General features: G+C 58.2%; 1 protein-coding gene across 3 annotated transcripts; it reads left to right on the forward strand.

Moving 5' to 3' along the window:
- Positions 1-9,681: 9,681 nt before the first annotated feature.
- Positions 9,682-19,304, forward strand: SPRY3 (sprouty RTK signaling antagonist 3). 3 transcript variants are annotated; one of them, XM_057398325.1, is made up of 3 exons: positions 9,682-9,825; positions 15,162-16,123; positions 18,173-19,304. In XM_057398325.1, the coding sequence occupies exons 2-3, from the start codon at positions 15,209-15,211 to the stop codon at positions 18,215-18,217; spliced, it is 960 nt and encodes a 319-aa protein (XP_057254308.1). In that variant the 5' UTR covers positions 9,682-9,825; positions 15,162-15,208; the 3' UTR covers positions 18,218-19,304. The 3 variants fall into 3 exon arrangements, with proteins under 3 accessions (XP_057254308.1, XP_057254307.1, XP_057254309.1); XM_057398324.1 differs by lacking the exon at positions 9,682-9,825 and adding an exon at positions 11,030-11,427; XM_057398326.1 differs by lacking the exons at positions 9,682-9,825; positions 18,173-19,304 and adding an exon at positions 11,033-11,427 and having other exon boundaries at positions 15,162-16,238.
- Positions 19,305-19,577: the final 273 nt, after the last annotated feature.

A 19,577-nucleotide genomic window follows, 5' to 3' on the forward strand; every position in this document is an offset into this window, starting at 1 on the left:
GGGATGGGGTCTGTGGGGCTCAGTAGGGTTTATGGCCTGTGCTCCGCTTTCGGGGCTGTGGCAGACTGCCCTCATTTGCCTCCCAGCGCCCGGCGCGTTCTGCTCGCACCCGCAGCCTGGCTCAGCACGGAGGAGCCCGTGTGCTGGGGAAGAGCCGGGATCGGGGGGGTTAAACAAGCAGCGGCCGCTCAGTGCTCCTCCCGTGCCCGAGGGGTGCTGGGGACAGGGTCCCGTCCGCACCCGGCTGGAGGAGCGGCAGCAGCCTGTGCCCGGCAGCGGCTGCCCGGGAGGATGCCGGGGCCGGTGGCGGGGCCGAGCGGCGCTCGCTCCATACACGCGGGGTTCTCTCCCCATGCGGCTCCTGCGCGGGCAGAGACTGGGAGATGTTCCCACAGGGAATCCGCAGGTGCCAGGAACCGCGGGATCGCCGCGGGAGCAGCGGGTGTGTGTGTGTGTGTGTGTGTGTGTCTGGGTGTGGTTTTGGGGGTAAAACGTGTGTTAAATTGGGGGGGGGGGGAAGGAGCTACTCCGGTTTGGCCCAACGGGAATGTCACCATCCAGCACCAGCCAACCCAGAACACAGCTCCACACAACCCGGCCTGGGTGACAGCACGGTGAGATGTGCTGCTGGAGGAGACTGAGATGAGCTCTGAGGCAGAAGCTCCTCCCTGTGAGGGTGCTGAGGCGCTGGCACAGGGTGCCCAGAGAAGCTGTGGCTGCCCCATCCCTGGCAGTGTCCAAGGCCAGGTTGGACACAGGGGCTTGGAGCAAGCTGCTCTAGTGGGAGGTGTCCCTGCCCATGGCAGGGGGTTGAATCTGGATGAGCTTTAAGGTCCTTTCCAACCCAAACCAGGCTGGGATTCTGTGAAGATCCGAGGAAAATCCAAAGGATCTAAATCCTGGAGTGGCTCTGATCCTCACTGTGGCTGTGCAGAGCTTGATCTAAGGGCTGTTGAAGCTGGGGACCTATGCCGGGTGCCCATGGTGCTGCTGGCTGTATTGTTGGCTTCCCTGCTCCGGTGTTCCTCTTCCCTGAGGCCACGCTCCCACTCCCAAGGATTCGTCACCTCCCCATGGAAGCAAATGCTTGTCACTTTTTATTATTTTTTTTTAAATTCCCCCTCTTTTGTCTCTGGTTACTCGAAGGAAAGAAGCAAGCCCGGACTCAGATGTTTGTTTGCTGTGTCCTGGCCTCTGCTCCCTTGGTCACACTCCAGTGGCAGATCCACTGGCAGGGAGTGGGAGCAGGAGCACAGCAGAGCCTGGGAAAGGCCAGGGCCCGCTTCCCTCACCCTTGCGTCATCATGAGCCCAGCCTGGAGCCACGACTGCTCTGCTCCAACGCTGCCCTCGGAGCGGCAGCATCTGCCCCTGTTCCAGCTCGTGGGACACCTGCATTGAGCCACAGCCTGGGTTGGGTTGGAGAGCCCTTAAAGCTCCTCCAGTTTCAACCCCTGCCACGGGCAGGGACACCTTCCACTAGAGCAGCTTGCTCCAAGCCCCTGTGTCCAACCTGGCCTTGGACACTGCCAGGGATGGGGCAGCCACAGCTTCTCTGGGCACCCTGTGCCAGCCCCTTGTTCCCAGTGGCCTTTGGTTTGCAGCAAATTCCCTCATCTGTTCCAGCATCTGTGTCGTGGGAAGTGACAGTGAATCGCTCAAATGATGCAGAACACCCCTGTGGGCACCTGGGTCCAGTGAGAAGAGCACAAGTGGCTGAGGAGGAGGATCTCTCTGCCCATCCCTCAGCACGTCTCCTGCCTTTTCACAGTCCCACTTGGTTGGCTCCAGCTCTGGCTCCCTTCTCCCAGCCCTGGTGTTTGGCACAGCTTTCCCATGATCCAGGCAGCCTCCCCCTGTGGAGTTGGGTGCTGGAGGGGTGATTGGGGGGGTCCCCGGGCTCTGCTTGATGCCAGGTCCTTCCCAGCACCCTGCATGCAGCAGCCCAATATGTCCAATATTGAGGTGCTGGATCATCGCCCTCCCTCCAGTCTGCTCCGTGATGCCACCCCATGAACATGCTTTGGATCATGGTCTTGGATCACCTCGTCCTCTGGCCATTCCTGGGGGGGTCTTCCACATGTCCCACAGCATGGAAGCAGAAAGGATCCTTCTCAATTCACTGCAGACTGAAGTTAAACCATTGCACTCATCAGAAGTGGTAAACTGAGTCAGCTGGTGTCCATGTGTCCTTGAGGATGTCCTCCAAGAAGGGAGGAGGTGGCCAGTGTGGGCAAGACAAGCCCTTCCCTTGGCTTCTTCATTTGCTGTAGGGCAGCGGGGGCTGTCCCAGCCTGCTCTCCCACCCTCCACTCCTGGGAATGAGAAAATCTCCAGACTCATATCACACACACACACATTCCCCCCCCCCGGGAAAATGAGAGTGGGGTGTCCCTGGAAGGACAGACACCCTGTGCTGGGGCAGGGATGGAGCAGCAGCTGCACCTTCCCCTGCCCTCCATGGGGACAGGGGCAGGCAAGCCTGGACACAGCCAACGCCTCCCCCCTGTGCTGGGTGAATGCTCCTCCTGCCCAGGGCAGCAATCTGGCAAGGGGAAGAGTGGCTCCCTGGGATGAGTGGGAGGGGGTGGATGATTCAGGTGGGAGCCACACAGAGACTGGCCCATTCAACCCAGGACCTCAGTGACTCCATGAGTCTGAGCTGAGGGTTGGAGTCTCACTGCGACCCATGTCTCATGTCCCCAGCTGTGCCCCATGGCTCCTTCATGGAGCAGGAATTCTGGAGCTCTGCCTGCCCCCAGCTCCATCCCCCTTGGGCATCCCTGGGGTCTCCCCTCAGCTTCCCCCTGCCCCAGGATTACCCTTCACCCCAGGGTCACTGCTTTGGCTGCTGCACAGCCTCTTTCCCCTTCCAACCCGACTTTCCCACTGCCTGCAGCACAGCATGGCCATGGCCCTGCCCCAGCCTTTCTGTGGCCCCTTGGGTCCTGCTTGGAGCAGAGGAATGTGGCTCAGCAGCCTGGGCGCTCTTTGTCCCAGTGAGTGACCCTGGAGGGGTGTTGGGGTCAGGATGCTTGGCACAAAGGCAGACACTGGGGTTGTCCCCATCCAGGTAAGCCCCTGAGCTCAGCCCACCCTGGCAGGGCAGCATGGACCAGCAGCATCTGTGGGGAGCATCCCTGGACTGCTGGGACATACCTGGCCACTCTGGGAATCACAGAAACCCAGCCTGGTTTGGGTTGAAGGGACCTTAAAGCTCATCCAGTTCCAACCCCTGCCACAGGCAGGGACACCTCCCATTAGAGCAGCTTGCTCCAAGCCCCTGTGTCCAACCTGGCCTTGAACACTGCCAGGGATGGGGCAGCCACAGCTTCTCTGGGCACCCTGTGCCAGCGCCTCAGCACCCTCACAGGGAAGAGCTTCTGCCTAAGAGCTCAGCTCAGTCTCCCCTCTGGCAGGTTAAAGCCATTCCCCTTGGCCTGTCCCTACAGGCCTCTGTCCAAAGCCCCTCTCCAGGTTTCTTGTCGGCTTTTTTAGGGGACCACAGCAAGGAATGGATGAGGGTTTGTGAGACCTGCAGCAGAGCATCTGCTCACCACCAGTCTGAGCATCAGCCCCCCACCCTGCTGGCTCTGGCTGGGGAAACCCTCTGGCTGTGCTGGAGCTGGGACCAGACATGGAGTCTCTCCACCTCCGAGGCATCGCTTGCACCTTGAGGGCTTCATTTTGGGCATGTCTCCTGTGCCATGCACTGGGTGGCCGTGCAGAGCAAGCACTAATGGGGAGGTGGGATGTGCTGGGGGCAGTGAGGGGTGTCAGGGGGATGCAGCCGTGGGGCAGAGTCTCTGCCTCAGCTGAAGAAGACAAGGAGGTGACAGAAGGTCAGGGAAGTTTTAGCCTGGCCCAAAGCGCTGGGGCAGGAGGGGCTGAGCTCCACGTAACCACTGTTATTTAATTTGTTTTTTCTAAATAAAAAAAAAGGAAGTTAATAAATAATGTAAAGTGGAGAATGCATTAATGAAAGAACGAGGGAGAGAGGGGGAGAGAGGAAGGGACAGGGCAGAGGGAGAGCGCAGGGCAGGGGAGATATTCCTGCCTGTATCGATTGGATATGATTACATTAGCCCTATCAAATATTCATACTACATTCCACAAGAGGTCATTGTGTGTGCTTCTCCAATTTGGCTCTGCCTTGATGCAGAGAGCAGGCTCTGAGTGGGAAAAGGCTTGTGCAGACAGCTCCAGCCCCAAGTGCAGGGATGTCACCCACTGGGCTGGTGGCAGGGTCTGGGTGGGATGTTGGGGCTGAGAATAAGTGGGGTGCTGAAGGGGATGTAGGGGGATGCTGAGCCCTGCGGGTCCTTTGCCAAGCCCCTGAGGGTTGTGGATTGTGTGCGGACACAGGAACTGCTGCTGAGATGGAGCCATGAGGACACGCGTATTCCAGACGCAGCTCCTCCCTGAGGAGCATCCTGCTCCCCCCTGGGCACTGCAGTAGTGTCACTGTCCTCTGCCTGCTTGAGGCTGTTCCTTACCCTAGAGCACCTGAATGGGGGGTTTTGACAGGGCCATCCCTTTGCCAGCTGGGAAGGGGTCAGCCCAGGCCACAGAGCCAGGCAGGAGGTGGATGACGTGCCATATGGAGGGCAGGCAGGAGCGTGGGTCAGGTCCCCATTGCAGTGTCCATCTCCCAGGGCTCCTCTCACCCTGCTCCATCCCCATCCCCATCCCCTGCAGCCCACCTTCCCAAAGCCACCCGTGGTGGTTCTTTGTCCCGAGGCAAAGCCCCTTGGAACTGCTGTTCCAGATGAGGCACTTCCCTTGCCCGTGCCTCAGTTTCCCCATCCCACCTCCAGCTCCCTGCAGCCCGAGCGAGGCACCGCTGCGGTCCCCATGAGCCAGCGTTGCTTCTCCCCTTACATTAATAACAACTTTAGAGCAGGGTGGCAGGAAATGCATTTCCAGTTCATCTGCTGCAGCTATTAGATTACCAGGAAATGGCTGCCTGGCTGCCGGCCAGCGCCTCCGAAGGGCCGGCGCGGGGCCGAGGGGAAGGCAGACGGAGCCCGTGGTGCTGGTGGGCACTGGGCTGAGCCGGTGAGACCGGTCCCCATCACCCTGCGTGTCCCCGTGGTGGGCCGGGCTGTGCCCCTCAGGGGTGCAGTGCAGGGGGTGCTCCCAGATGCTCCATTCCCGACTGTCCTGGGAGCTGGGATGAGCCGGGAAGGGATCTATGGTTGGACCTCGGCTCCATTCTAAGAGCAGCCGAGCTCAGACTGGCTGCAGCCTCTGCTGGGACTCAGCTGTGCTGGCACCAGAAAAGGGAAGATTTGGGATTGGGACGTGGAGGGTGCATGCACAGAATGCGGCAGGGCTCTGCAGAGGCTGGTTATTCCGACTGGGCTGGAGTCAGGAGGAGCACGAGATGGAGGTAAATGTGTGTTGTCTCTCAAGTGCTGAGGGCATCTGCAGATGGGACAGCTTCGTGCTGAACACCACCCCCCGAAGCTGGAGTACCAAAGCCTTTAGTGATGCCCGGGACTGTGCAGGGGACTGTGCTCTGCCCCTCACCCTTTCTGGGGTGCTGTGGGTGATTGCTCCCTCCTTTGGGGGCACCCCAAGGAGCAGCCAGGAAGGGGCTGGGCTCCAGGGGGATGCTGGAGTCTCCCTGCCTGTGCTGGCAGCAGCTCGGGGGCCTCAAGCTCTTGCTCTTTGCTTGGTCACCCTAAGCCCCTGGAGCTGTGTGCAGGGTCAGGTGCCAGAGGGGAGACTGAGCTGAGCTCTTAGGCAGAAGCTCTTCCCTGTGAGGGTGCTGAGGCGCTGGCACAGGGTGCCCAGAGAAGCTGTGGCTGCCCCATCCCTGGCAGTGTTCAAGGCCAGGTTGGACACAGGGGCTTGGAGCAAGCTGCTCCAGTGGAAGGTGTCCCTGCCCATCGCAGGGGTTGGAAGTGGAGGAGATTTAAGGTCCCTTCCAACACAAACCAGGCTGGGACTCTCTGATGTTGTGCTTGGCTCAGAGGGGACCTTGTCCCTCTACTCCCGCATCCCTGCCATGGTGACATCTGCTCTGGCCCCTGCAGGCTGGGAAATGAGGGATGGTGAAGTGGGGAATCAAGGGAGGATGGAAAGGGATGGAGGAAGTCAGGGAGCAAAGTGTGGGGCGAAAGTAAGGTCTGAGCCTTGCTGGGGTTTATTAAAGTTTAACAGAAGAAACCCTGGTTTGCGTGGAGGGGACCAGCTATTTTTAGCCGTGGGTAGGATGTCAGCTCTGAAAATAGCCTGCTACCAGATCCTAATGAAACCCTCTCTCTGGCTCTCACCCGGAGTGAGTTTGGAGGGGGAGGATCACTGTCACACCGAGGAGCTCCTGACATTCACAAGGACTCACCTTAGGCTTTATTTATTTCATTTCTTCCCCTTCCTCCCCCCTGGTTTCTCCCATTTTTCGTGGCTCTGCCTTACACTGAGCAGAGGAGTCACCAGCCAAAAAAGCGGCTGTGGGGGTGGTGCTGCTTAGCTACGGCCACATCCCGGCAGCATGTGATCAGATTGGCAATTTAATATGGAGCCTTTCATCCCTGCACGCCCGCTCCAGTTAAAGTGACATTGAAACGGGAACCCAAAGTGCCCACGGGGGGAGCTGACCCCTCCCCATCCGCCACCTCCATCCCCAGGGAATGGGTGATGCTCAGTGCACATGAGAGGGCTCGGTGGGGGCGGGAAGGTGGTACCCAAGGCAAGGGAGGATGCTCGAGTCAGGTACATTTGTTGCTGGGGCACGGACTAGCTGGACTGTGAGGAGCTGAGCAGAACGCATGTGGTAGAGCTCAGACTGGGACCTCTCTGTGAAGCCCAAGGAAGACCTGGACCAGCAGTTGGTGACTGCTCCCAGTGAAGATCGGGGTGGTGCAGAAGCATCCCAGGGACCATGGACTATGGAAGCCAGGGAGAGAGATGGTTCTGAGGGTTTGGGGACAGAAGAGAGTGGTGGGAGCATCCCATCTCATCGTGCTGGGGATTGGAGGTGCTCTGCAAAGGTTAGATGAAAAGCTTGTGTCCTGTGGACTTAGGGTCAGGCCTCGCAAGAGGGACAGGTGCTCCATGGGCTTTCTGGGAATGCTCAGGGTCCAGAGGGTGCAAACTCTTTGGTACTTGGTTCCATGGTGGGTGCTGCAGTGGGGTTTGTGTGGGGAAATACACATCCCTACCCATGGCACCCTGGGCAGACCTCAGGCTTTGGCTCAGCAAAGGCAGCATGCTCCTAATGGGAACGAGAAACTTTCAGCTCTGTGCCCTCTGCCTCCCGAAGGAAGGACTCCAGGCAGCTGGATGGCTGTGGTGGATCCATCACCAGAGCTGTCTGCCTGTTCAAGGCCAGGCTGGATGGGGCCTCGAGCAACTTGCTCTAGTGGAAGGTGTCCCTGCCCGTGGCAGGGGGTTGGAACTGGATGAGCTGTAAGATCCCTTCAACCCAACCCAGCCTGTAGTTCTATGAAACACATTAATGGCAGGCCCCCAGTGCCCCATCCAGCTTTATCTCCCTGCTCTGGTTCCCCACGAGCTCAGGGCTGAGGTCTCCACCTCGTGTTTGGAGCCACATTTGCTGCTTGAGTCACCCCTTTGCTCTGGTTCCTCTGCTGGGACATTGATGTGGGTTTGGGGAGGGCATCTTGCAGGGATAAATGTGTTTTGTCAAAGAAGAGCTGCCATGGGAGCACAGGGAGCCTGTGGGTGCACCTCAGCTTTGCCCACTGTCTGATGCTCACTGTACTCAATGGGACACGGAGAACGGAGTGAAACCCGGTTTGATGTGCCCCGTCCATCGTGTTGTCATGCCGGGGCAGCAGCTCAGCCCCTGCGCTGGATGCTCTCCCCCTCCTGGCTCGCGTAGGGACGGAGCCATCTGCATCAATGAGTCAGCAGGACCCACTTAACACTTCTCCAGCAGGATCTCCTCCTCCTGACAGAATGGGCAGCTTCTGGCAAGCTCCGTCAGCGTGTTACAATCTCAGCTCATTAAAGGGATGCATCCTGAGCTCTTTATTGATGTTTTATGCTGCCTGGCTCCATCTTCAGAGAAACAACTCACAGTGCAGTCAATGACTACACCTCCACGGTGCTGCAGGCTGAGCGAGGAACTCAGGATCTGGCTCAGGGCTGGGCTCAGCTCCCATCCTGAAAGGCTGCACGGCTGCAGGCTATGGTGCTCTACACCAAAGCAGCCAAGAGGCACCCCGGGGCTGGGATCCCCTTTCCAGGCAAGGTTCAAAAGGAAAACACAAGGAAGGGGTGACTTTTTTTCCTCCATGCTTGCTTACCCCTCTTTGCTGCCCAGAGGAATTGCCTGGTACAGAATTTTTTTTCCCCCAGTGCTGTTGCGTGTGCAGCTGGAACTTGCTTGGGTGGATGTACCTGGCCTCCTTTGTACCTGGGATGTGCTGGGATTCACACATCCCTCTACCTTGGGAGAATCACAGTATAAGTTCCCCAGTGCTTGCTGTTGCTGGTGGCACTGTCTGGCTTCAAGTGGCTTTTACATAATACAGACTGTCAGGCCAGATGAGCATCATGGTCCCCTCTGGCCCTCAAATGTGTGAATCTCAAAATTAGAGAGCACTAGCACCTCATTGCTTCTCACTGATTGAACCAGGGGAATCACAATGTTCTCTTTATCCTCCCCTTTTCTCTCTCCCCTGCCTGCATCATCTTTAACTGAAGGTGAATGCTCCCTCTACCCAGTGCCCCAGGTTGTCAAATAGCATCGAAAGGAGCAGATATCTCCAGCCTCACGCTGGGATAATCTCCTCCCCATCCGCAGTGGTTCACTGGGGGATCAGGGGTGCTCAGGCTTGGAGAGGGCTGGAAAACAATGCTGAGCTCTCCTGGTTGCTTAAAAAAGCAACAAGTTCTCCAGGCTCCAGAGTGATCTCTTTTGCGTTTGTGAATGTGTGTGTGTATCTCGAGAAACACGTGCTGAGGAGGGGAAGGAAGGTGGTGACACCCCAGATGGTTTCTGCAGTGTTGGGGATGTGCAGGAGCAGGGCAGGGAGGAACTGGTGGGGATTGCCAGGGATGAGGGTTCCCCAAGGCAGAGATCTGCAACCGGCAGATGGGAGACCTGCAACAGGAGCTGGGAACACCAGGATGCTCTGCCCTCAGTGCCTCTATCTCAGTGCTATCAGCAGCCCCAGGCAGAAGATGTGCTGACAGCCCCTAAAGTAAGGGCAGGGTGGGACTCCTGGGAGCTGCTCTGGACAGGACCCCAGGGGTGCTTGAGGGGTTAAGAAGTGGATTCACGCTGGGAAGAGGAGTGGAACAGGTTCAGAAGGCCAGTCCAGAGGAGCTGGCTCAGGTGGAAGTGGCTGGGAAGGGGCAGAGGCAGGATGGATGCCTGGAGGTGTCCTAGAGCTGCGGAAGGATATTAAATCCCTGCTTAGGGCTGGATGATCACTCCTGCAGGGAGAGGTTATTGGGAATCTCATGTAGCCTCACACCTCCCTTCAACATATACAGCTGTGCAGGACACCACATCCCTCTTCCAACAGCCCCAAACCCTCCAAACACTGGCTGGAGGCTTCATCCCAGACCCTTCCTTTGGGAGCGTCTCTGAACTTTTCTGCTTTGCAAATGCATTCAGGTTTCCAGCCCTCCTCCTCAGGGATGCTGCGGTCAATAACTCACCAGGAGGCTGCTATTCTCCCTCTGCTTCCCACCCTCCCACTTGTCTCTATCTCTGCATTCATGCCTTTCTGGCCCTCCCTCGGCAGCGGGTGAGGAATAAAGCAGCGCCGGCTGAGCACGACGCAGGCTGCGCTGGGGATGCTGTGAGCCCGCCGAGGGAAGCCTGAATCACCGGCACCTCAAGGTGGGAGTGATGGATTTGGGCTGGGAATTGGGCTGGGATAAAGGGAGGACGTCACACATGGTTTGGGGAGTCAGGTGCTCGTAGCCAGCTGGCAGCCGCTGGGAATTGGGCAACTCGGCTCCTTTCTGCATCTTTAAAGATGAAGCTGAAAGTGATGGGGAGAAGAGGAGGGGTTCGTGGGAGCACAGAGATGCGGCATGAAGGCTCTGGGCTGTAGCTGAGGCATGCCGTCAGGGATGCATTCCTCTTGGAGAAACTCCTGGAGGAGCATCTCTGGTGGGATCCAAGGGAGATGGAGAGCTGCCCAGCCCAGAAATGCCTAAAAGATGAGCCTGGAAGGGCTCCACTGGGCACCGTGCAGGAGAGCCGAGTCGCTGGCCCCTGCTGGACATGACTCCAGTGCTTCTGCTGGCACCGGCTGGGAGGGAGCTGCTGAGCCCAGTGGGATCATCCTGGTTTGTACCCATCCGGTGAAGCAAAAAGTGGCAGAACTGGTTTTGTCAACCTTGTTCAGGCTCCTCATCCCTTCCCTGCCCTCATGTACCCAGCCCCTGTGCTGCCCGTCGGCAACCAACATTGACAAGGGATGGCCGGGCCCTGAGGAGCCGGGTCCTGTGCTGGGGGGATTTGCTGGGGTGGGTGAGGGCTTGGATGCTTTCAGCTTTGCTTCTCAAGGCAGGTTCTGAACCTGTCCTGAGCTGGTAACATTGCTTTGCTCACCCAGTGAATGCTGCCAGAAAGGATGGGTGACCAACCTGGAAATGATGCCAGAAGTGAGGGTGGGAGCTCGAGTGGAGTCCATGCCAATGTACATTGTCATCAAGGAGGGGCCTTGAGTCTTTGGGATCGTCAGACCAGGTCCCATTTATTTATGGATGGGGCTGAGGGAGGTCACAAGGATCCCTGGTGCTCCCAAGCAGCAGTTGTTGCCTTAGAGAAGAGAGAAAGCAGTGGAAGGTGGGAGTGCGCAGCAGCACAGCGAGATGTCTGGGACAGAATATCCAGGTCCAGTTTGGACCTTGAGTCCAGGGAGTTTGTTTCTGGGAGAATGGGATGTGCGTGGGATGGTTCTGTGGGTCTCAGTGCAGAACAGCCCCTTTTCCACCTCAGCTTCTATCAGAGGAGGTGGTTCTGGTGTAAGTCAGGCTGTCTGGTCGCATGGGGGGTGGGCAACGTCTGAGCTCCCACTTGATGCCTCTTGAGATGCCCGGGAAGGGTGAGGGGTGATGGTGGCTGCGCCCGTTCCCCACCCATGTGCGGATCAAATGATTCCTCAAGGTGACAGTGCCCAACAGCAGATGCTGACCCTGGGCACCCAACCTGCTCCCCACACCCCTGTCCACCCCATCGGGCTGGACCAAGCTTCAATGCCCACGAAGCCTCCTGAGCCAGCGCTGGATCCACGGGTGTCCCCAGGGGCCAGGGGGCGGCGGGTCCGGGGTGGGGGGGAGCGGAGCCCGAGGCAGACGGAAATGTTTAAATAGTGCCTGCAGGCTCCGCGCTGTTCCCGGCTCCGCTCAGCCATTATCTGGGGAGCGGATGCCGGGGCTCTGTGGGACTGCTAATGGGCCGGTGCCATTCCAGCGGGATGACGCCACTTAGGTAAGCGCTAAGAGCTCCAGCTCCGGGAAGGCAGCGGCGGAGCGAGGAGAGATGTGGATCCCTCCCTACGTCCCGTCCTCCGCGCTCCCCCGTTCGCAGCCGGCGCTGGGGACGAGCCAGAGCCGCCCGTCCGGGCTCTGCCGGCCCCGATCCCGGTGCCCGTGGAGCTGAGCTCGGCGCAGCGGAGGGGCCCCGAGCCCCCAGCCCTGAGCAGCCCCGTGGCTGCCCCGGCAGCGCTCGGCGCTCCGCGGGCGCACAGACCGGCGGCGGCCCCGGCGGCGGCAGCGGGGTGAGTTCACCCGCGCGGACACGCGTGGGGCTGGGCACGGGCGGCCTGCGGTGGGCGCTGGAGCGGACACGAGTGGGGCTGTGGGGGTGAGGTGCAGGTGGGGGCACGGGTCACGAGTGGGGTGTCCGTGCTGGGGCTGGCAGCGAGCGTGGGTCGGAGTCACGCGTGGGTCGAGCGGGCAGCGGGGCTGGGGCGTCCCGAGCGCGAGTGGGGTGCAGGCACTGCGGAGACGGGGGTCCGGGGACCGCGGGGGCTGCGTGAAAGGAGGGGCTGCTGGGGGCTGCGGGTCCGACTCCTTGGAGAGGTGGGCTGCGCTGTGCGGGGCTGTGCTGTGCGGAGCTGCTCGAGGGGGCTGTGGGGCCCGCATACGGAGGGGCTGGGCGCGGGGGTTGCCGCCGGATACGACCCACGCGTGGGCTGCTGCAAACCGGGGCTGGGGCATCATCCTCCTGCCACCACCCCGCTGCTCCCGCAGCGCTGGGATGGTCCTGGCAGTCCCTCCGGAGGGAAAAATCCCTTTCCTTTCCTCCCACCTGGGCGCCCTGTGCCCCTCGTCCCCGGCTCGCAGCCACCCCAGCCTGTAAATCATTTGCTTTTACGATCTCTGCTCTGGCCACTGTCACACGAACTTGTGCTGGCTGCAGCGGCCATAAAGCTCACCCGATTTCCGGGCTGGCAAGACCCTGGCAGGCAGGGTGTGAGGAGGAGGAGCCCCCTCACATGGCAGAGTTCCCCCCCCTACGCTGCCCCAGCCCCCTCAGATGGCAAAGAGGCAGCGGGACGTGCATCAGTGTCCCGGGGGTGGTCTTCCCACTGGGAACTGTGGTATGGACTGGTTGGAGCAGGGAGCGAGCGGGGGCCACTGGGCTCCCCGGGGTTGAGGGCAGCAGTGGGGTCCCAGCTCTGGTGTTCAGTCTGTCTTCCCTCCATTCCACTGGACTGGAGGACCCACAGATCCTCTGGTTCATGTCCCCTTGGGTCCCAGGGGGGCTTTTGCCTCCCTGTGCCAGCAAATCTGGGTCCATGTCCAAACCTTGCACCTGGAAATTGGAGGTCTAGGAGCATTTGAGCCCTGGTTCTGTGCTGGGGGTCCTACCAGGACCTGTCTTGCCCAGGACCCGTCCAAGCCCAGATCCTAAGTGTCAGGGTTGGCAGACACCGCGTGGCCCAACTGCCAGCTCTGTCTGCCTGCTGTTCCCAGGCTCTGTTTCTCCCCACAGTGTCCCCTGTGCACTTCCTTCTGCCTAAGCCCATCTCATGGGTGTCCTCATGTCTCCTGAGCTCCAGGTCTTGCATAGAGGGCTGGGGGTGGCTGTGGTGGGTCTGCCCTTGAGCTGCTCTTTATCTCAGGACCCTCAGTCTTGTCCCTTGGGTCACACTTTGGTTCAAACCTAACGTGGAAGCCTCATGGGGCCTTGCTGCCTGAGCCCTAATACCCAAGTGCTGCCAAATCTCATTGCACAAGTTAGAGGGGACGGACACCCAGCTGTGAGCAGCTCCTCTGTGGGTGGAATCAGCATCTTCCTCCACACGATCCCATCCCAAGGTGGGATCTGGGTCATGAGGGACCTGGGAACCCTTGGAGGCTGTTCTCCGCTCTCCCCTGTGTAGTCCTAGCTACAGATGAAGATGGGTCATATCCCTTCAGGGATCCAGGGGACTTCAGGTCACCAGCCTGTGCTTTAGTACGACCAGGTGAGGAGCTCAGTGGCAGCAGGCAGCAACTCACAGGAGGGTGTTTTTCCTCCATGGCCCATTCCCATCCTGTCAGTGTACTCACAACCTGGGTCAGCTCTGCCCTCCCAATTCACCTTGGTATTAGTGGTAAAGAAATCAGCATCCAAACCTATTGTGGGTGTCCCAGGAGACCTACTAATTCCCTGCCTGCCTGCCTCTCCTTGGATGGGGTGAACATCTCACTTGAATCACAAAGGGAGGGGCACAGGTGGGCTTCAGGCACAGGAAAACCCCAAATCTCAGCAGATCCATCGCTTTTTCTTTCCTGGGAGGGAAATGGGAGAGATGAGATCTTGCTTGAACAGTCAAAGTAAGTTGCCTTTGCTTTTGCCTGCTTCTCAAGGTCAGCCTGGCTAATGAAAATCAATCTTCCCTCTGCCTTTCTCTGCTGCATGAGCAGATTCTACCTGTGGCCCCTCACCTACTTGAAAGGCTCCAGCACTGCCTGACCGTGGGGAGCTTCCTCAGGGAAACCGTCTTCCTGCAGGCCCTGGCACCAAAAGGTGTCTGTTACTAAGGGATCACTTGTCTGATCTGCCAGAGGAGAATGGCTTTGTCCTGGGGAAACTGTGCCCGGAGAGCAGGGATCCGACCCTGAGATCTGGGCTGGAAGTGCTGGGGGGTTGGTCTGGAATGCAGAATGGCTCCGTCCTCCGTGTGCTCTGCTTGCCTTGTTTTGTGGGCAGCACAAGCTTCTCCCTCCATCCATCCTAAGGGGAGAGAGGTGGCTCCACTGAGAGCCCTTCTGCCCCTCTCCTCACTCAGCCCCACTGAGGCGGAGACGCCAGCAGAGAGGTATGGTGGCAGCCCAGCTTTGGTGATGGGCCCGATGCCATCAGGTCAAACCTGCTGTGGGGGGAGTTGTAGGACACGGGGGTACTCTCTGCCCCAGCCCCACTGCCCTCCGGGAGTCCGGACCTTCCCTCTGGAATAAAGCAGGCGCCTGCCGGTGCTGCAGACTCAGGAAGTACCGTTTCCTGAGCACAGCAGCAGACACACGGCAGCCTCGGGGCAGGGAGCAGGCTGGGGCTTGCCTGCTGACAGCGCTGCTTTCCCTGCTTCCCCTCTGCTTGTGCTGGGGTGAAGGAGAAACCAAACCCTGCCCTCCCCGGGGTTCCTGAGGGGGTGACAGCTCCTGGGCATGCATGGGAAAGCAGGATGCTGCAGTGGGAGCTGTGGGGTTGGCTTGTCTCTTTCCCAACGTGTGTCAGTTGCAATTTGTTGCTGATACTGCCTGAAATTAGTGTCCAGCACCCCTTCAACCCTATGTCCATGTTACAGCACTGGGAGGCTGTTCTGGGTGCACTGGGAAACCCCAAAAGAATCTCCTGCTCGGGAGGAGATGCTGTTCCCAATTCTGTCACTGGCTCTGGATAAGTCACAGCTTCAAGTTTTCCTCCTCCAGAGAGGGCTGGCATTTCCCCTGGGAAGGAGAGGAAGGATGGATGTGGTCCATCAGTGCTGGCAAGGGGTGGGAAATCCTCTGGAAGGACATGAGGAGCCTGAGGAGATGCTGCGACCGCCTGGGTCAAGGGACAGATTTTGGCTGTGTCCAGCCTGTGTCCCCAGGCACAGAAGTTCTTGGAGTCTGACTGTTGGAAATAACTTCATTAGGAGTTCTCCAGCCGTCCTTTGCTTCCTGCTTTACGCGGATGGATGTTATAGAATATAACACAAATGTTTTCTGTCTTCCTGCCCCATCCTTTAGGATCTGTAGATGTGCCCTGATGCCACAGGGTCTCCTCACTCCTGGAAATGCAGCTCTCTTCCAGTGTGGCTGAGCTCAGCTGTGACGAGACAATGGACCCACCCGTGGAGGACTTCCAGCAGGTCCTGTCCATCGACCAAATCCGCTCCATCCGTGCCAGCAACAACTACGTGGAGAGACCGGCTGTGTGCTTCCAGCAAGCCCGCTCCAACCCATCCCTGTCCCAGCTTCCGCACAAGCAAGAGTGGTCCCAGGACCGCCTGGTGTCTTCCACCTTCCAGGACCTGCACCGCAGCCACAGCCAACAGCACCAGATACCACCCTTGCAACAGCACATGAGCCACTCCAGCACAGCCAGCTCTGTCTCCCAAAGCACCACGGCCTCCGACCAGCGTCTCCTGAGCAGCCTCACCCCTTCCCACTCCGGGCACTCCCTGATCCGGACGCAGCCGCGGGCCGGCGAGCTGAAAGCGGAGGAGTCTCCGCTGAAGGGGGTGGTGGAGAAGCCCCCCCTGCATCCTGGGCACCTCTTCCTCTGCGAGGAGTGCGGGCGCTGCAAGTGCGGGCGCTGCACAGCCGCTCGCAGCCTGCCCTCCTGCTGGCTCTGCAACCAGCGCTGCCTCTGCTCCCCGGAGAGCCTCCTCGACTACGGGACTTGCCTCTGCTGCATCAAGGGTCTCTTCTACCACTGCTCCACTGACGACGAGGATACCTGCGCTGATGACCCCTGCTCCTGCGGGCCGGGGTCCTGCTGCGCCCGCTGGGCTGCCATGAGCTTCCTCTCCATCCTCATGCCCTGCCTCTGCTGCTACTTTCCTACCCTGGGGTGCCTCAAACTTTGCCAGCGGGGTTATGATGGCCTGAAACGCCCCGGCTGCCGCTGCCAGAGCCACACTAACACAGTCTGCAGGAAGATCTCTTCCTCCAGCAGCACACCTTTCCCCAAGACGCTGGATAAGCTGGTATGACCCTCCCGGGGAGGAGAAGCAGGCTTTATTCCTCTTCCTCCTCATCCTCCTCCTCTCCTTGCCATCCCCCTCCTCTTCCAGCACCCGTCCGTTCTGCAGCGCTTCCCCCCTACCACCATAACCCCTTGGGAATAAGACTGGTGAGCTGGGGGTCCCACAGAGGAGTGCCTGGGGGAGCTGGCACCCGCTGGGGAGCAGTGGCGGTTTTGCACATGCAGGTGAGGGACCAGGAAAGGAAAAGAGGAGGAAGACCAAGGGTGTTTGGGAGTGTGTCCTCAGGACTCTGCTCTGGGAGGGTTTTCAGAGCTGCCACTGCCCCATGGTGAGGTCCTTCCTGATGGGGGGACAAGTCAGGTCAATGCATCACCTGTGCAAGAGCCCTCCAGGAGCCAGACCTCCCCTTCTCTGTCTTTCTCCTTCTCCAGCACTTTCTTTGGGTGGCCTCTTTGCTCTCACGTGGCTATAGATCTGCTTTCCCCAAGGGCTGGGGTGAGGCAGGGTTCCGTCAATGGCAGCAACTTCCATCTGGGCTTGGAAGCCTCTGGGAGAAGGAAGCTAGCTTCAAAATGAGGTGGCATCGTATTTTTCTGTCTCAAAGAGGAAGGGAAGGTGTGGGAAGCTTTAGAAACCTTCTGGCAGGGGAAGGAGCTATAGGAGGCAGGCCAGCCCACTCGCTTCTGCCCGACTGCAGCAAGGGAAAGGTCCCCTCTGGGATTTGGTGGAGAACAAGCAGCTGGGTTGAAACTGAAATTCATTTCTCAATGCCTTGAAGGGCTGCCTCCACGGTGCAAACCCCGGGGGGATGGGAGCTGCTGCCCGGCTCCATCAATGCCACAGACACCAAGAGCCCCGATCTGGTACCTTCCACCAGCACTGAATTCACTTTAAATGAAGATCACAGACACAAATATGCACCCTGTGCTTGCGCTGCCAGCCCCATTGGAGAGCACCCACCCTGGGGGGGGGACTCCTGCACCTCCTGCTTTGGGCTGGAGGGAAGCAGAGGGCAAAAAGGAGGCCTGGAAGATGGGAGCCTGACTTTCCCTCCCTGAAGTTGCCTTTTAGTCCTCCCCTCGCTTTCCTTGCTGCACAGTGTCACACCAAAACCAACACCAGTGTGATGCTGGTGGGCAAACCCTGGAGGCATTGCTGAGGGTGTTCCTGTGGCAAACCGGAGATGGGTCTGAACCAAGTCCTGGGACTGGGCCATCTGCAGACCAGGAGGAAACCTGACTCAGGGTCAGTGCTTCATGCTTTGCTTGCTGTGAGGATAAGAAGCCCAACCCGTTGCTGCAGTTACAGGGAGCTCCTCCTGGTCCTGGACTCCAAGGCTGATCCAAGCCCCATCTCTGCTTGCCAGCTGCCGGGAGTGACCCTGCTGTCACCAGCCCATTGGCCAGGGGAGCTGGAGCTGGGAGGATGTCCCAGTGATCAGCTCTAACTGCTGGTCCCTCCTCCAAAGGGTGCAAGAGCAGAGGGGAAGCAAACGGATCCCCTGGAGAAATATATGCAACATGTCCCTTGGCTTCCTCCAAGTCCTTGCCACCCAGGGCTCATCCGTTGCCTTCCCTCAGCCACCTCTTCACGTAGAATTCTGTGGATCTATTTTTGTATATAGAAATATAACGTTAGGATGGCTAGGTCTATTACTAATAATGATACTGCTGTGAACAGTGACAGATGCAAGGGTTGGCTTCCTGGTACACTTGTGCATGCTGAAAGATGATTTCCCAGTATGGTTCTTGCTAATTCTAGACCTCTAGTTCCCAGGTAGTTGGGACAGGGGGAAAAGGAGGTTTACAGCTTGTCCTAGGGGAGGTTGCTTTGCAGGGAGAGGGTAGGATTTAGTGCTGGCTCTGGGGTGAGGCGATGAGGTAGGCTCTCATCATGGGATTCCTCTTCCCATATATTTGCTGTCTAAAAATTGTGGCTAATCCAAGCTCCTTCCATTGCAGAGAAAAGCATATTCAGAGTGATTCATCCCCCTTGAAAACACTATTCATTAAATGATCTGATCCTGCTTGTCTCCCTCAACTCAAACAGGACCCAAATACTGGAAGTCAAGGTTCCCTGTGGAAGGAGAGATGAATCCCAGCCCTGGTGTGAGGTTGTGTCTGGGGCATGTTGGGGACATGGCTGAAATCCTCACCCTGCTTTCAATTGGAGCCCAAGGGGGGACTTTGAAAGATGCTTCCTTTGGCCAGAGATGGAGAGAGACCACTTCCATAAGCTGTGGGAAATTCAGGATGATGCTCTAGGTTGTAGTGAGGATCTCCTGGCATGAAGAACAGAGAGGGCCACATCTGTGTGGTTTGTATGCCCTCTGTGGCCAGCCCTGAACTCTGCAATGGGTTGGGTTTTAGGGCAATGACCTTCTCAGAGGATGCCCTGTAGATGTGTGACCCCCATAAGCTCAGTCCATGTCCTTGTGGCAGCACTTATATATTGCGGTCATATTTATCCATATGCCAATAATTGCTTGGCTCTTCACTTCCAAGTGATGCCTGGGGGAGAGACTTCCACCAAGAGGCACCCTTCCTCCTGAGCACTCAGTTCCCTTCTCTGCTTGTGCCGATACAAGTCCTTCCTAGAAGAATTAAACCTTGTTTTTAGGGAAATAAAAGGTCCTGTTTTCACTGAGGGTTTGAGGAATTCTCACTCCAATGAGAATGTGAAAAGGTTCATTGAAACTTTCTGAAGAAAACTAATGAACAGAATTTTCCAACTTGCTCTACTTTGGTATATGGTTGGGGTTTTTTTTCCTCCTTTTTAAATGGATCTTACTTGTAAATTTAGTTACCACCTCTGTATCTCTGCAATTCATTGCTTCCTCTCCTGATGGTGCAATGACTCAACATGTGAAGCTGCATCATTTTCATGGCCTCCCAAGTCATGCAGGCACGGGCTGACCTCCCCCAGGTGCTGGAGCTGTTGGATGAGGAGATGGGTGTCCACACACCTGCTCCCCAGAGCTTTGCTCAGCCAAGCCCTGTGCTGCTCCTGCAGCACATTCGCCTTCAGGCCAGGACTCCTGCAGTGCCCTTCTACCTAATGGGCCTTTCCTGGGCCAGTGCAGGAGCCCCAGTTCTCCTAGGGGATGGTGCCATAGCGGGATGCAGACCTGAGCAGTCCAACCACATCTCCCGAGTCTCCTCTCCAAGAAATGAAAAACCTGTGAGATGTATTATGAAATAGGGGACATGTAGGAGGGGAATTGGAGAGGACAGCCCGATGGGCACTGAGGGCTGTCAGACCAGTGCAGGGCTTTGGTTTAGCTGTGTTGAGCTCAAAATGCAAAGCCACATCCAGGACTTGTGGTTGCATGGGCTAGAGAGGTTTAAGGCTGTTGGCCTCAACCCTGCTCACAAGGGCAGGTGGCTTCACGGGGGGTTACTGCTTCCCACTCCATCTGGAGGGGTCTCATCCAGCTCCCACTCCTTGCTCTTGG

Source organism: Pezoporus wallicus, unplaced genomic scaffold (assembly GCF_028554395.1).
Source record: "Pezoporus wallicus isolate ANWC-B61680 ecotype Strahan unplaced genomic scaffold, APGP_CSIRO_Pwel_v1 contig_5105, whole genome shotgun sequence".
Taxonomy (NCBI): domain Eukaryota; kingdom Metazoa; phylum Chordata; class Aves; order Psittaciformes; family Psittacidae; genus Pezoporus; species Pezoporus wallicus.